Genomic DNA, 16,567 nt, shown 5'->3' on the forward strand with positions numbered 1-16,567 from the left:
AAGAATATATAGAATATATTTATTTTATATAAAGATAAGACATATCTCATAATAATAAACATAAATATTACTTGTTATTTAATTTTGTATAATTTTGATAAGTATAACATACCTTAGTATTTTAGAGTAATAAGCGAATTATAATAAATATAATATTTTTATGTGTTTAATATTTCGAACAGACAACAGACATTCGCGCGCACACATATAAATATTTTATTATAAATAATATTTCGAAACATTCGAATTCATTCTATACGATCTAAATATTTACTTATCTTTTTATTTATTGTTTTTCAATATAAAAATGAATTAACTTTTATTTAAATTGAATTTGAATATTTATTTACAATATTATTTTTAATCATTTCAAAAATGAATAAACAAATTTTGCATAATATTTGTGCTCAAATTTTATTAAAAAATTATAATTCCAATATTTTAATATTTTTTTGATCATTTATTTTTCCACAAATTTTTTTTAAAAAGATAATTATTACGGATATATTTCGTTTTTCATACATTAATTGTATGTGAATGAAAAATTTCATTATCGCTAAATATCAAAAGAATATAGTTTATGAATGTATTTACAATTTTCTAAAATCTTTGTGTTTTAATGAAAAAGGAAAAAAATTTTTTTTTACACAAAGATTATATTGTCTATTTTAATTAAACAATTTTATTTTTACATAAGGTGATCATTTGTTTTATATGTTTTGTAATAGATACATAAACACACACTAATTAATATTAGGTTTATTATCACAATATTTTTTTTCTAAATATTTTTTGATATCGATAATTATATCTTTTAAATTTTATTTTCCTTTTAAATATATTTATTATGCTTTTAAAAATAATTTTACATATCATAATTTTTTATTTTGATCAAATGTTTTTTATACATTATGAAGCAATTTTATAAATATAATAAAATATATCGCATTTGTAATATCAATAATCATTCAATTCCAACAAAAATTTAATCAAATCAAATCATTTACCAATTATGAATTTACTTTTAAGATATTTTTAGTTTATATTAAGTTAATAGGATTATTATTAGATTTAATAGGATATAAAAATAAATTTAAAATTATTCGATGATTTTATATGAATATTAATATTTATCTATGATAAAGATAAATATCTGTACTTTCAAACTTAATCGAATGTATTCGATTCAAATGGTTTTCATTTGTAAAAAATTTCCTCATTTTATTTTGCCTAATAAAGAAATATTCGTTGTTGTTGATTAATAACTGGTCGACTTATTGGAATTAAATTATTTAAAATTTTTTATAGCGTAGAATCCACATCTTTTTTATTCCATCCATTTTGCGTGTTCGATGTTCTGGACATCTGACTAGGACTTCTTGCAGGATAATAAATACAAGGTCCTGGACTGGCAGGTCTTCCCGACATTTTGACACTCTGTCGTGTACTACCATTTGAAATATTGTTATTTCTATTGATAGTACTCGATCTGTTAAGGTGATAATGTCTGATAGAGTTTCTTAATTCTATATTGGTCATATTAGTGACGATTGATTCGTCATAATGGAATTCTGGACTATCTCTTCCAGGTCCGAATAGTTTTGAACTGCAAAATAACTTTAGGAATATCCTCTTGAATTTTCTACCGAAGATCACGTAGATAATGAAATTGATACTACTATTAATTGTCACAAGAAGATTGCCTGTCTGTACCAGCCAAAGTGGCGGATCGTTGAGAAAAGTCTCGTGAATATTTGAGGCAAGCGGTAGGATGTTGCAAATTAGGAAAACTATCACTACACAAAGTAACATCGTTGCCAATCCAATTTCGCGTCTCTGATGTCGTGAAAGTTGTTGCAAATCTCTGTTCGCTTTTCTCACCTGAAAAATGATATAATTTTATTATTAGTACATTCAAAATTTTTTATTAACATCTTTAATTAATTTTTTTAATATGATAAATTTTTAATTTTATTTGAATTGAAATAAATATAAAAACTAAATTATATAAAAAAAAATGTATTTTTCTGTAAGACAAATGAATATTTTTTATTATAGAATACATTTATCGAAACAAATTATAATTAAGAAATAAAAATTAAGAAATAATTAAAGTTTATTCTAAATGCAGTAATGACTGAATATTTTACTTTTTTAGATTGCATGACCTATATATTATTTTAATGAATGTAATAAACTTGCAAGCTTTAAGTAGAATCAGACAGCGTAAAAGCTTTGTTATTATTTTTATATTTTTTCAGTTTTCTTTTTCTTTACTGATTTATACAGAAATATGGAGCATTCATTAAGAATAATTTAAGTCTTATGCATTTTTTAATTTATTATTTTTATTTTAATTTTTATGTTTTTTTTAGTTATAAATTGTGAAAAATATAAGTAAAGTTATTTATTTTTTCTATTTTATTGTTGTTAATTTTAACTTTGATTATAAAAATTTTTTTTAAAAATATTATAGTGATAAATCATAAAAATTTAAAGACATAATATTACTGTTATTATTAATTAAAAATATGGAAGCAGCAGTAAAAAAAAATATTAAATTTAAATCTACAATTAAAATAATAAAATAATATATATAATAAGGAAATATAAGAAATAAAGATTATGACAAAATTTTAGAAAAATATAAATTTTTCATTTATCAAAAAATATTTATTTTCTTTGTTTAGCTCATTAATTAATTATTATATTTATATTCATTAAAGAAATTGTTGAAAATGATTCGCATAAATTGCATCGTGTATAAGTGATATAAAAAGTTGTTTTAATCGTAATAAAATAAAATATATTTGCTTTCGTGAATTTTTGAATGAATAAATTTTAAATAAAAAAAGAAGATAAATTGGCCATAATAAAACGTATACTCATAATTCCACTCTAAGGCATATATTCTAGTTAAATTATCCATGTATTCATAAATTTATTTTGTCTTTTTTTGACTCTGTTATAATGCATTCATATCATAGTTTTTGTTTTTTACTTGATTTTTTTGGTTTTATTTGATTTATTTTGCTGGTATTTGAATATAATATCTGAGTGAAAATAATTTAAATTTTACGTTAAAATGTAACTTTGCTTATTTAATAATATTAAATTAATTAATATTTTTATCGATACAAAATATTATTATTTTGATTGATTTATCAAATAATTTATCAAATAAATTAAACAAAAAAATTTGTTTGATTTTTGAAGTTAAATTGCAAAGAAAATATTTTCGATGGTATTATGATTTTATAAAAATATTTTATAAAAAAAATCGTATCTCTTGTTAAAACACATATTCCATATTTTATTAAATATATTAATAAAAAAATTAATTTGTTTTTTTTTTAAATATTTGCTTTCAAATATAACATTCACGAAGAAAATAAAATATGCAATATGCTGAATAAAAATCTTAGAGAACTTTATAACAGTTAAAAGAATTTTTTTTTTAAAACATATTGAATTTACATGATTTTATTAATATAAAAATATTCGGTATTGCGCATGTATTTTTTAAATTTTAGATGATACAAGAAAAAGATTGTTTTATTTACCCTTCGATAAATAGCTACATTGAAGATCACTAAAGCAAGGAAAGGAAAAAGGTAACAAATAAAGAAATACATCCAGTGGACGTAAAGTGTGACATATAAATTGTTGCTTCTTAAATCAGCTGGATACACGCAATATATGGTAATATTATATTTCCAGTGAGTTTCTGGGTAGTATTCTACTTCCCAAAATCTGCAGAAAAGAAAAATAATAATAAATATATTAACAGAATTCAAACTTCGATCTAATGAATATCAAAATTACTTACTTTGGTAAATTGTAAAAAAAGGAAAATATCAAAATAATCGCCACAGCTAATCGAGCTCGTCCATATGTACAAAAAGATCTAGCTTGTAAGGGATGACATACTGCGATATACCTCTCAAGTGTTACAGTCAGGGTCAAATATACTGTTGCTATATGTGCCATACATGATAGTGGATATAAGAATCGGACTATCTTCGGGTAGACGATGAACCTATAGTCGAACAGCAGGCCAGTGTATGTGTAAATTGCGATTAAGCCATAAATCAATATCTGAAAATGTCATAAGCTTTTTTTCACTTATTTTATTTGTTTCCCCTCATTCTTCAAGCGGAATAATGAAAACAGTTGAAAGTAGAATAAAAAAAAAAAATTCTCTTCAAGTAATTAAGATTCTTTCTCAAATAATAAAAATATTCCGATTTAATTGGAGAAAAATTCCTTTATTTTTGAATTTAATATTTTTTTGTATGTATAAATTGCATTAAAAATAAATCATATTTAAAAGTGAAGTTAAAAACTAATTATTTGAATACTTAAGAGATCTTGAAATTATTATTAATTTTGAAATTATAAAAGATTTTTGCGTGATAATGAAAATAAATATTTTTATCGAAATCAAAAATATAATGAAAAATTTATTGAATATCAAAATGTATTGAAATTAATTAAATTGAAAATTGAAATTTTACACTATTATGATGTGTTAATGATATTTTTGTTTGAATTTATAATTTTTTTACATTTCTGTATTTAGCTTTATATCTTTAATAAAGCAATAAATTAACCAAGAGAATATATATATATATATAAATGATAGTTAATAAATTCGTAGATAATGGAATGTTCGTTGTATATTATTATATATATTTGTATATTACTGTGTAAAAAATTCTGTATCTTCTATTTATTTCATAATTTAAAATTCTATTTTAACCTTTTAAGCTTTCTCGTATCTAGAACATAATGCCTGCATAAATTTTTAGAAACTTTTCAAGATTAACTGTTAACAATTTTTCTTCGAACATGTTTATTTTACTTTTTTTTTATTAATTAATCTATTAACATATTAATATATTAATTTTTTTTAACATATTTATTAATATTATAATATTACTTACCGAAATGATAATTAACATAGTGTCGCATCTGGCTAGACCAATTAGTAAATAATTAATCGATGATTTCATTTGCGGCCTCGAAAGAATGATCATCGAGATTGCGTTGCCAAATATTCCAAAAATTCCGATCAAATTTACTAGTATACCATAAATAATGAAATCGAAGAGACCGCTCGAATTGATTTCTTGTTTGTCTGAACCACACACAAGTGGTTTTCTCGTATTCTCGATCGATAAATTTGTCGATAATTGACTAGTATTTTGATATTGTAGTTCTGAAGTAGCAGTCGTTATGTCCACCATTTTTAACTACCTTTATTTTATTTTTTCGCCCGATTCTTCATTAATGTTCTTCGTTTCATTTAGCTTTTATGTCACCATTTTTGATTATTTTTTATTTTTGTTATATTTATATATATATTAATTCTTTTTATATTAATTAATTAATTAATTTCTCCTATATTAAAAAGATATTTACTCACGAATGAATTTATCTTTGTTATTTCACTTTTATATCTGTATAATTCAATTCTGCATTATATGATTTCAATATGCATTATATGAATTAAGATATTTAGATATTTATCTTATTTTATTATCTTTTGATTCCATTTTCACTATCTTTTGATTTTGTAAGAATCGAGAATCAATAGTTTTGATAACATGATGAAGATTTTTTTATTAAAACCTTAAAATGCTATCTTATTTCTTGTTGTTCTTCTATTTTCTTAAATATTATTGAATTTAATTCAATTTGCTTGGTCTTGATGAAAGTTTTGTAAACTTCTTGTATTTGCATCTGTAACGTATCGTAATTTTGCAGCAATCGATAATTCGATTTCCTTTCGGCTTTTATTCTCATAAATCTGTAATCAAAAATTGCGAAGTATGTTAAAATCAAAATCAAAATTACTTCTATTGAATAGAATAAAATATTATCTAATAATTAACAGATATTTATCTAATATCATATAAACATGTATGCATAATGATTATAAAAAGTATTTGTAAATGCTACCCTTACTTTTTGATGAAACATTTTTTTGTAAAATTTTAACAGTATCAAATTTTTGTAAACTAATAAAAATACTTATTAAATAATACAAAATATAACATATTCGAATATAATTAATTAGTATATAAATTTTATGATGTATATAATAATGTACAAATATTTTCTTAGTCACTGTATCTATTCACTACTTTCTGAAGAGAAAAAGAAAAAAATTCTAACAAATACCGCCAGAGATCAGGAGTGTCGCTTTGTGTTTCTGTTCAAAACTCAATACGACGTGTATCGAAAGTTATATTCCGTGTTCTTTATCGCGTAAGGTTTAAAAACGGCGCGTGAAAAGTTTTCGTTGTGGGTGATCATTAAATTGTCAAATTTGTTGACTCTTCTCTAACGTAAAAGAGAAATATTTATACATATACTGTCTAACTATATTCGAATATACGTAGACATTAACTTTGACCTTATTAAGTAAACAGTAATATATAGGGAAGGGAGGATATGTATACGCAGACGATATCCGATACTTGTGATTTAGTGATTTCATGACTTTGAATGATGTTTTAACTAATAATAAATTTTTTGATATAACGGCTCAGTGAAACAAACGAACTTTAATGAAATATAAAAATATAATAAGAATGAAAACGAAACCGTGTTTTATATCGACAGTATTTCAAAGTTTGCTTGCTATTGTATACCAAGAAGGCCGATCGGATTAAGAAGCTGTGACGTTCTACTGAACTGTAAGTTAGAAATCTTAGAAGTTTCAATAAATAATGCATGGATAGAATATATCTTTTGAAACGACTAATAATTATATGTACGATAATATATGATAAATTATTCTCTTTCTATAGAAATGTTAAACAATAAAAATACATATCATACATATAAATTCATTTCAAAGATAATGTTGTAATGTTATTGTAGTACATTTAAGATATATATACAAAACAAACATATAACCTAAACATTAATTCAATTGAACATTTATTTTTCGATTGAAATATGTACAAGATTAAATAATTAAAGATAACAATAGAGATTAAGATAAATAATAAAATGTTATTAAAATAGAAAATTATTAAAATATGGAATGTTATTAATATAAATGTCATACGAAAATTAATTTATCATCTTAGAGATATTATGAAAGCAAAAAATATATCAATTAAATATTAATGTAGCGTAATATTAATAAACCAATAATTCGAATATATTTAGGATTTTTTTGCAATATATCTTTAAATGTTTTATTAAATCTATCTATTAAATTTTTATAAATGTTAATTAATTTATTTGATTTTATATATTATATTATTTAGATATTTTTATGATATTATTATAGTAAGAATAACATTATTTTTGAAATTTATATATGATATATATATATTTAATATTTCATTGTTGAGTACATATATTTGTATATTCAAAAGATAATATATAATTATTTGCGGACAAATTTAATAAAAAAAATTAATCGTTGAGATTATATTTATTGGTAAATATTAATTTGTTCGAATATAAAGAGCATGATATTGTTGTTAATTTGATCGATCGCCATTACATCATTTCAACTATCAATTGACACGTTTCCATTTTAATCCAATTTCCATTTTTAATGTAATTTCTATTTTATCAATTTTGTGAACATAATTTCAATATTTTTTTTGATTTTTTGATTTAACATATCATGTTTCTTCAATAAAAACTTTTCGAATTATTTTACCAAATATCGTGCAAACTTGAAAGAGTGAATTTAAATCTCTTTCGTAATAATAATTCTTTTAAAAAATAAAACAGAATAAAAATATTTGGTTAGAAGCAAATAAATGTTTTATTTGTGGTTCTTGTTAAAATAAATAAATAAGTAAATAAATAAATAAATAAATAAATTTATTTGATAAATTTAATTGGGGATATAGTAAAACGAAATGTTACAATCTTGTCAAAAAAAGGATAAAGTTATGCAATAAACATAATGTCGTGAAATATTTCATCATATCATAGCAAAATCTATATTATCGTATAATCATTTTATCATGGATCTGATATCTTATTTTTGGCAACGAAAAGGTTAATAATAAATCTCGTTAACCCACAAATATTGAGAAACAGTATTCTAACCTAAAAAACCGTACCAAATTATTAGAAATTTTAATTATCAGAAATTAACTTTCAAGGTATTTGTATACATTTTGAAAAAGTTATCGTGTTGCATTATTGTAATAATAAGTTCGTAAGAATATCCTGGATAAAAATTATCATCATCTTCTATAAATATTTGTTAGTCGTAGTCTACTCTTCGAAGTAGCCAAATAATATCTTTGAAAGGTACGTTCGAAGATATGCCAGAATTCGAATAAATTATTCGAGAATTATTTCAAGTATAGTAAGGCCGAGTAAGTACATGGTGCATTAGCAACATCTCTTTAATCATAATTAAGGCTAACGACTGCATACATTGTTGTTTGAATTAACAGTTTAATGAAAACGACTCGTTACTACGACATCTCGTATATAAAAGTGAATAGGGCAGTATTTGTTGTCCTACATTACTATATAACAATGCTTGTACTTCATTCCCAATTGCAATTTCTTGTATATCCTCATCCTATTGTATATTATTAAGATTTGTATAATTTTTACAATTTAATATTTTTTCAAGTTCATAAAATTCTACATATAACTATGGAAGATATATGTCATATATATATATATCTATTTTTATTTACTTATAGTTATATACTTATTGTAAATAAATTTAACATTGGTTTTAAATTTATATGAGCATATAAATTAGGATATCTCATATTCTAATAATTACAATTTATGAAAAATAGATCATATCTATTTTTATTTTTAATTATAGTTTATTTAACATTAAAAAATTTAAACATAAATTTAAACATTAATTCAATAAATATCCTATCAAGAATAATGGAGTTTGAAAACGATATATTTCCTTTGAGAATATAATTATCATTACTTGCTCGATTTAGTAATATAATTTTATTAAATTTTTTCACTAAATAGTTACAGGGAGTAAGTAATTAATTCTCGCGTGAAATCATTCAAAGTATGGATGCAATAGCATGTAATAACGAGATCAATAGTTTCACCCTGGAACCAAGGTCGCTATCATGATTAATGAACGAGTTTATAATTACGGGAAGAGGACTAATAAAGTCGTTAAGACATCGTTGACCTTAAATTATCATTTATGAGTTATTTATTACGATTTGTCAGATGAGGTATTCGAGAAGAAACGCGACAAAGCTCGAGGAAAAGAGTTATGTTTCTCATTCATTCAAGCTTTTTAGCACTTATTTATCTTAATTCTTCATAGTTGAAAAAACATGCTAAATGCACATGTATGCTATCAAAAAATGTGTCAACCATTAAGAGTTAATAATAATTTCGTTATCATATTCAGTAAAGATATACTTTTCTTAAGTCAAGTTTAAAGTTGATTCAAAAAACAGTGTCATCTTTGTCATTATCATAAAATTAGTTTTTCAAGTTAGTTTTTCAATTTTCTTTACCTTACATGGAAATGAGTTACTTATGTATAGGGGGACAAGTTATTTGAATATATAAAAGTTGTAATTTTAAAAATTAATTAGAAACTACTGTTATAGAATAAAAGTTCATTATAAAATCATTTCGATTCATCATAAAACTAGGCTATTTTTTTCTCCAATTTTTTTTTTGCCAACTCCAATACTAAATTTTGCAACTTTTAATAATAGTGACTTTTTTTATAAATTTTAATAAATTTTAGTTTTATTATGTGAAAAGTTGCATTTTTGCATATTACGTTTTTAGATCAAATGATTTGTAAAATGCTCGTATTTTTTTTAAAGATAGAACAACAAATATGCACTTTTAATATGTAAATAGTAAAATTAGATGTATTTAAATAATATATATTTACAATATTATATATATATATAATAATATAAGATGGAATATATAAGAAAAATATATAAAAAGAGGAGTCTCTTTTTTATTGCTTCATTTTTTTTAATCATTTCATAAGATCAATTCGAGGAGTAAACATGTGTATAAATACTCCATGAAACTTTTCTTTCGGAACATAAATCTTTCTTGTTCTAACGTCTATGAAACATGTTTACATGTTCGGAAGAATAATTCATGATAAAAATCTCACGTATTTACATCTCACGTATGCTTATCAATACCGCATAATTAAGATATAGCAAAATGGAATAGATTGATAAAAAAATTATTAACCACTGTGCCATTTGTAAACAGCATTTGCATTTCTCTTTCGTTCTGTCATTGTAACATAAATCCATTATAAATAATGAATATCTCATTAGATAATGAATAATGAATATTTCGTGTAAATAATATTTATAAATGTCAAAATTATTCAACCAATTTTACAATTTCAATGGATGTTATTGCAGTTTTTTTTTTAAAAACTCATCTTTGTTTTTATTAAAAAGAAATAAACTATATTATAAATCTGTTATTTCAGTATTCGTTTAAAACAAAATATACTAGTACAAAAGTAGAAAATATCACTAGGATGCATCTAGTTATTTTATAATGTAATTAAACGGTACGTAAAGAAATATAGCATTCTACGAAAAAAATAACATAAGGAGTCCTAATAATTCTAAATAAATAAAAAAAATCGAGATTTATAGAGTTTAATTTCAAAGAGTAAAATAGAATTTTCTCTTCAGTGAATAGAAAATTTGTTGTCGATCGTTGTGAGGTTAACACATTCACTTATCAAGTGAATATAAAAAATTGGATATCAGATAAATTTATAAAAGTATTAAGACAAATTTTTTAATAATATAAGAAAAATATAATAAAATAGGAATAAAATCCTAGTTATTATAAAATAAACACAAATATGAAAACTATTTGCCTGCACGAGGCAACCATTTAAAGATTCGTAAATGTCGTCGGTTAAAGAATTAAAAATGACGTGGAAATCATCATCGATTGCCAAATTGACGGTATTATAAATTGGTGTTCATCGAAGCTTGTAAAATGTAGGTAGAGATATAGAGATTATATTTCCTTCAGCACGCAACAGTGAACATTTGTCACATTCATCAGAATAGATTCGGCCCAGTTGGCCGACTATTAAATAAACCCAACATACACACAACACCGCGAAGCAATATTTCAACCAACGTTTTATTTTACATCTTTTCCTTTTTCTTTTTTTTTTTCATCAATCTTCGTCCATAAATTTCTCGACAGACGAAAAGTAACGTCCCGTTAGTTAAATCGACTTTGGTAAATCGGTCGTATGGTGTCGAGGCTGCTGATGCTGCTCGTGCAGCAAAGTGGAGCAGCCAGGAAATGAGACGGTATTACTGTCACTTATAAGTAATAACCTCCAAGTGCGAACAACATCTAACGTGTCTTCTCTTATATCGCCTATTAGACAAGCGGAATCGTGTCGTCGGGCTGTTAGATTTTACATTTCGTCGTAAAAGGAAATTTGTAATAAGGATAAATTTAAACGAGTGTAATTTTTTTTCTCTAATCGACGAAAAAGAATAATCAATTTTTTTGAAAAAGTTAGAAAAAGTGATTTTGGTTTAATAAAGAAACAGATTATCCAGAGATGGATTATTAGGAATGATTTTTTTATATTTATTTTGTAATTATTTTAACAACAGGAGAATATAATTGGAAGCATAAAAAAAGGAACAAAGAACAGAATTTTTCGAAAATAACAGGATGTACTATTAATTAAGATTAAAAAATGAAATTTTTATTTATTCAACTTTTTATTATATTATTATAAAAATTAAGAATAAATAAATATACATTAACAATTTGTTCAAATCAAAAGAAGAAAAACTTTATTTTTTTCACTTTTTAACTTTTAATTTGTAAATTATTAATAAAACAAGTCGTTGTCAATGTTCATTAAGCGGGCCAAGTTTGTTCTTGATTCGTAATTCACTTTTATTCCTTTTTAAACACCGCTTTTCCCGCTCAAACAGAAACAGATGGCACGAGTCGAGGCTTCGCCCCATCATTGTCGAAAATACAACAACTCGAGTCGCAGATGTTGAAATGTCGTTTAGCCTTCGTTTAGAAAGTGGAGTAACCGTGCCACGAGATGGGAATGCGATAAGTGGTAACAGTCGTTTAAGATCAGACGGCGTGTCTCCTTTTACTCGCGTCAAGAAAAATAAATTTCGATTCTATTGCGTTTGTTATTATCTTCGATGGTATTCGATCGCAGCTTCGAAATTTCGTATCCAAGTATTACGATCCTCGTGTCGTTTCTCCGGCATTTTAACCCGTGATATCATTTCATTCTTTTTAAAAAATGATCCAGACGCGATTGTAAATTGCACGATAGCATGCATGCGATTATTTTCGGTTCACTCGTGGTCGAGTTCTACGAAACCTCTTCTCGCCGTTCTTACGCACGACCCATTTTTGAACTGTCGCGATTTTTAGAGAATCCTCGTCGTTTAATAATTTTTTTATTTTCATCGTTTAAAAAATTTTTTTTAATTGAAATACAGCCGAACAATTCTTAATTGTGAACTGTATTACTTTAGTTCGAATAAAAATATTATTATTAATCTTTTGTTTTAATATAAACAACAATAATATACTTAATCAAGAAGAAAGAAATAAACTTATTTAAAGTTTATTTATTTACTATTTCCAAGTAAATTTTTATCAAATCATCATGATTCTGACAACATTATTGCATATTTAAATTTGTATAAACATTTAATAATAAAAACGAGCCTCGTTTCAGTCGCAGACAATTTTAAGAGAATAAAATTTATTTTGAAATCTCTCGTCTCATAAATATCTTGGAGATGAAAGAGCGTTTCTTCAATTTTTTTCGTGAAAATTATATGAATGAATGGATGGGCAAATAAAATTCGCAAATGTTTCGAATGTACGAAAATCTCGAGCGACAACATTTGGCGGTTGATCGTCGAGAGCGAGGAGCTGGATTTCTGGTGATGTCACGATTAAATTATGCAACTGTATACGGCAAGTGAATCGGTTGAATCGGTAAAATTTCACGTAAATGCGGCGAGATTGGCGAGTTCACGAGGCTCGATCCAAATTTCACAATCGCCAAGGCCACACACACATCCCTCTCTCTCTCTCTCTCTCAAGAGAGATTCGGTCTTGGTGGACAGTGTTTCACGTTAAAATTAGATAAGAAGTTCCTACAATTGACTCAGAGTTGAGAACATCCGAAGCTAGAAGCTAGACGTATTTTTAGTGGGTTGGCAATAACGAAAGCAGCAGCTGATCATTTTATCGAGCCGACGATAGGTTTTTCATACTCCATTAAATGGAGAAAATAAAAATCGCGTTCTTTTCAGCTTTTTTGATCTTTCGATTCAATTTAAATTTGATTTTATATGGTGCGTATAATATGCGATTAATTGTTGTTACGTCGATGCAATTAAAAAAAGAAATTGCGATTTTCAGAGAGAATTATTTCGCGAGACGATATTTTGAATTCGTTATGAGAACGAATGCAAGGATATCGTGTCATAGTGCCAAATTGGAAGTGCGCAATTTATAAATTCATTTATAGGACTCTAGAGATAATTGTTTTTTGTTTATAAATAAATCGGAAATTTTGAATTTTATATATATATATATAAGTGAATACGATATTTATTTATAATGATTTCAAATTAATGATGGAAAAATTAGTTTAATTAATTTTTCAATCCATTTTTTTCTTTCCTTCTTATTTTTTGATCTTTTTGTTCTTGTGTTTATTGTGTTATTAATTTCAATGTTTTATAAATGAATTTGTTAAGAATCGTTCAGGAGAATCGTTTAATTTTTAATTTCCTTTATTAAAAATTATTTTTATGTAATAAGAAATATTATCTGATATCAAAAAATAACTTTCAAGTTATTGGTTCATCAATCATGAAGTAGAATTTTTATATTATTATTAATATTCAAGATTTAAAAAAAAAAATGGATCTATATTTTGTTTTATATTTATTGAACGCATTTATTCGTTCACTTCTTCTTGTTTTTCTTCTTTATTCTATTTGATTTATTTTTTCAGAACTACGACATTATTTTCAATGAAAATAAATTCTTATATCACGAATATTTTAGACATTATTCGTTGTTAAAGTGAGGAATCGGAAAAAAAATGAGAATATTTTTTCTCTTTCCAATCTTTTATCTTTCTTTGTCGTTGTTTAAAATTTCCACTCCAATAAATTTCAAATTTTTCAAGAAAATTTCTGAAAAAATATATCTGTTTTCTATAATATTGATGATCGTTAACTATAGTTTTCTCAATTTAAAAAATTTAAAATGGAAAGAAATCCAAAATCCAAAATTTAAACATTGCAAAAATTCTTGTATTGCAAACATGTATTAATCATTTTTTTCAAAAATGTGTCATTTATTCAAAGTGACAAAAACAAATTTTTTTTCCCAATTAAATTTAACCAATCAATTACAATAACAAAAACTAACAAAAAACTTTTTATTCAATATAAAATAAAGATCTCATCTCTTTTCTTTTAAACTATATATGTATATATTTTTCATTCCAATTGATCCATTACAGTATTATATTCAAAATATTATATAAATTCTTCAAGAGATGTATATCACAAAATTAATGTTCACAGTATACAAAGTTCTGGATATTGTACAGTACAATTCCATTTATATTAATTTGTCAGAACAAGAGACACATTTTAGGAAACCCATATGTTCATATAAAAATATTTTCTTTAAAATGTACAATAAATATATGCAACTCTTACAATTTAAAATATTATAAAATGTATTTGTGCAAATGTATTTATAATTTTTTAATTATATCATAAATAATTCTATCTATTTTAATCATATTATGGACACGTTCTTACATAAAAGGGGTGATACAGTCCAGATACAGTAGAAATTCATCTTAAGTTAGGGATGATCAAAATCCCTAACACAAGTTCTGGCTCGCATAAACGAAGTTCCACTGAATTCGAAACGCTCTGCGCCTAATGGAATACCCTTCTTGTCAACCTGAGAAAGTTAAGACACTTATTACAAGGATACAATTTAAGTTGTTGACTAAAAGACATGGATTTGGTGGCGCTTAGCAGCGGCCCTTTATCCTGATTGTAGCTTCAAGGCTTCATATAGTTGGAGACAGAAAGAGAGAGATCAAGGACGCTTATTTACCTGGCTAATCTTTATCGTTTGAAAGAGTGGATTTTTCTCTCTTTTTTTTTTTCTTAGAAAGATAGAGAAGAAGTTTGAACGAAATGTCTAGGAAGACGTTTTGATCCATCTTATCTCTTTCTGTTTGCTTTAATTTTTCTCATCCAGCCATTTCCTTCCTCCATTACATTTTGTTACGATGAGAAAATCAAGTGATGTTTATTTTATGAAGATTGACATTTTCTTTTTTTTTTCTGTTAGAGCAGATAACGAGATATAGTATTTAATTTTTGTAAATCAGAAAATTAAAATGAAAGGAAATTATATTGTGATAGATACTTGATTATATGCACTTATTTATCTTCATTTTATATATAAAACTTGAATTAGAATAATCATTTAAATATGTATTACAAGTAGATAGTTTTATTTAACGTTAATATTTATTAATTGTTTAATATTTTCTCAAAAACTCGTGACATAACAAGACACTTTTCTTTTGTTATGTTTCTATGTAGCTACGTTGAAATAAATAAGTATTTCTCGCTATAAAATCGCCCATTTGGAATGATTCCAAGTAAAAATATCTACTTCGACTCTTTCCAAAAACTACTTTGCGATTCTCCATAGTTTGGAAATCTACGCGTTAGAGTGGATCTGAAATTGGATCTAGAGGATAAAGAGGTAGAAGAAATTTCTTCGGGTAACCATGAAACAACCCTTAAATAGAATTTGGACTAAAGCTATTTACTCGGAAAAGTTCAAATCAGGATAAGAAAAAATATATTAACTAAAGATATTCGAACATCATTTTATGGGGAATCTAATTTGAAAATTTTGGTTTGTATAAAAACTTGTGTGTACGTGAAAGATGATGGATTATAAAGAAAGGATTATACTTTTTTTTTTTTAAATCTTTTTTTAAAAGAATTGAAATTTATTATATCCAAAATTTCAGTATTTTTTTATGTTTTAAATACAATTTTGTTTTTTTGATAATTTTACAGCAGAATGATAGCAGCACGTAGAATAATCTTTTTGCTTTATTCATGCTGTTTGAAAAAAAAAAGTTGTATTTTATAATTTTTCATTATACTTTTTTTTATATGTGTATGTAATCGTTTTATATAATAGATATAATTTTAATATGTATTGTATGTATTGTTCCATTTTTTGTCAAATCAAATTTTTTCTCTTTCACTTTTGGATGCATCTACATTGTGCATTGAATGAAAATGCTTCATCAATATTTAAGATTTCAAAATTAAGATATTCATCACTTTTGTAAAATTTTCTGTTTGAAAAATCTTTTTCATTGAGCTTTTCTTTCAAGCTTTATGTATGCATAACGAATAAATTACTAGAAAAAAAAGATTTAAAAAATTGAAGAATAAACATTTAAATCTTTGTAGATAATTTG

The 16,567-nt window shown here is 24.4% G+C and overlaps 2 protein-coding genes across 3 annotated transcripts in view; one reads left to right on the plus strand and one right to left on the minus strand.

The window, feature by feature from the left end:
- Positions 1–1,302: 1,302 nt before the first annotated feature.
- Positions 1,303–5,249, minus strand: LOC724602 (FMRFamide receptor). The gene is given in 4 exon segments (NM_001327961.1): positions 1,303–1,881; positions 3,564–3,753; positions 3,830–4,098; positions 4,947–5,249. Coding segments are annotated over 4 exon segments (1,341 nt in total).
- Positions 5,250–6,091: 842 nt separating this feature from the next.
- LOC100577147 overlaps positions 6,092–16,567 on the plus strand; it is an 85,373-nt gene continuing 74,897 nt past the window's right edge. For both annotated transcript variants that reach the window (XM_026439533.1, XM_026439534.1), the window contains exon 1: positions 6,092–6,704. The gene's annotated coding sequence lies outside the window, so the exon portion shown is untranslated. The remainder of the gene's footprint in view (positions 6,705–16,567) is intronic.

The sequence above is a fragment of the Apis mellifera genome, linkage group LG3, assembly GCF_003254395.2.
Source record: "Apis mellifera strain DH4 linkage group LG3, Amel_HAv3.1, whole genome shotgun sequence".
NCBI classification, from domain to species: Eukaryota; Metazoa; Arthropoda; class Insecta; order Hymenoptera; family Apidae; genus Apis; species Apis mellifera.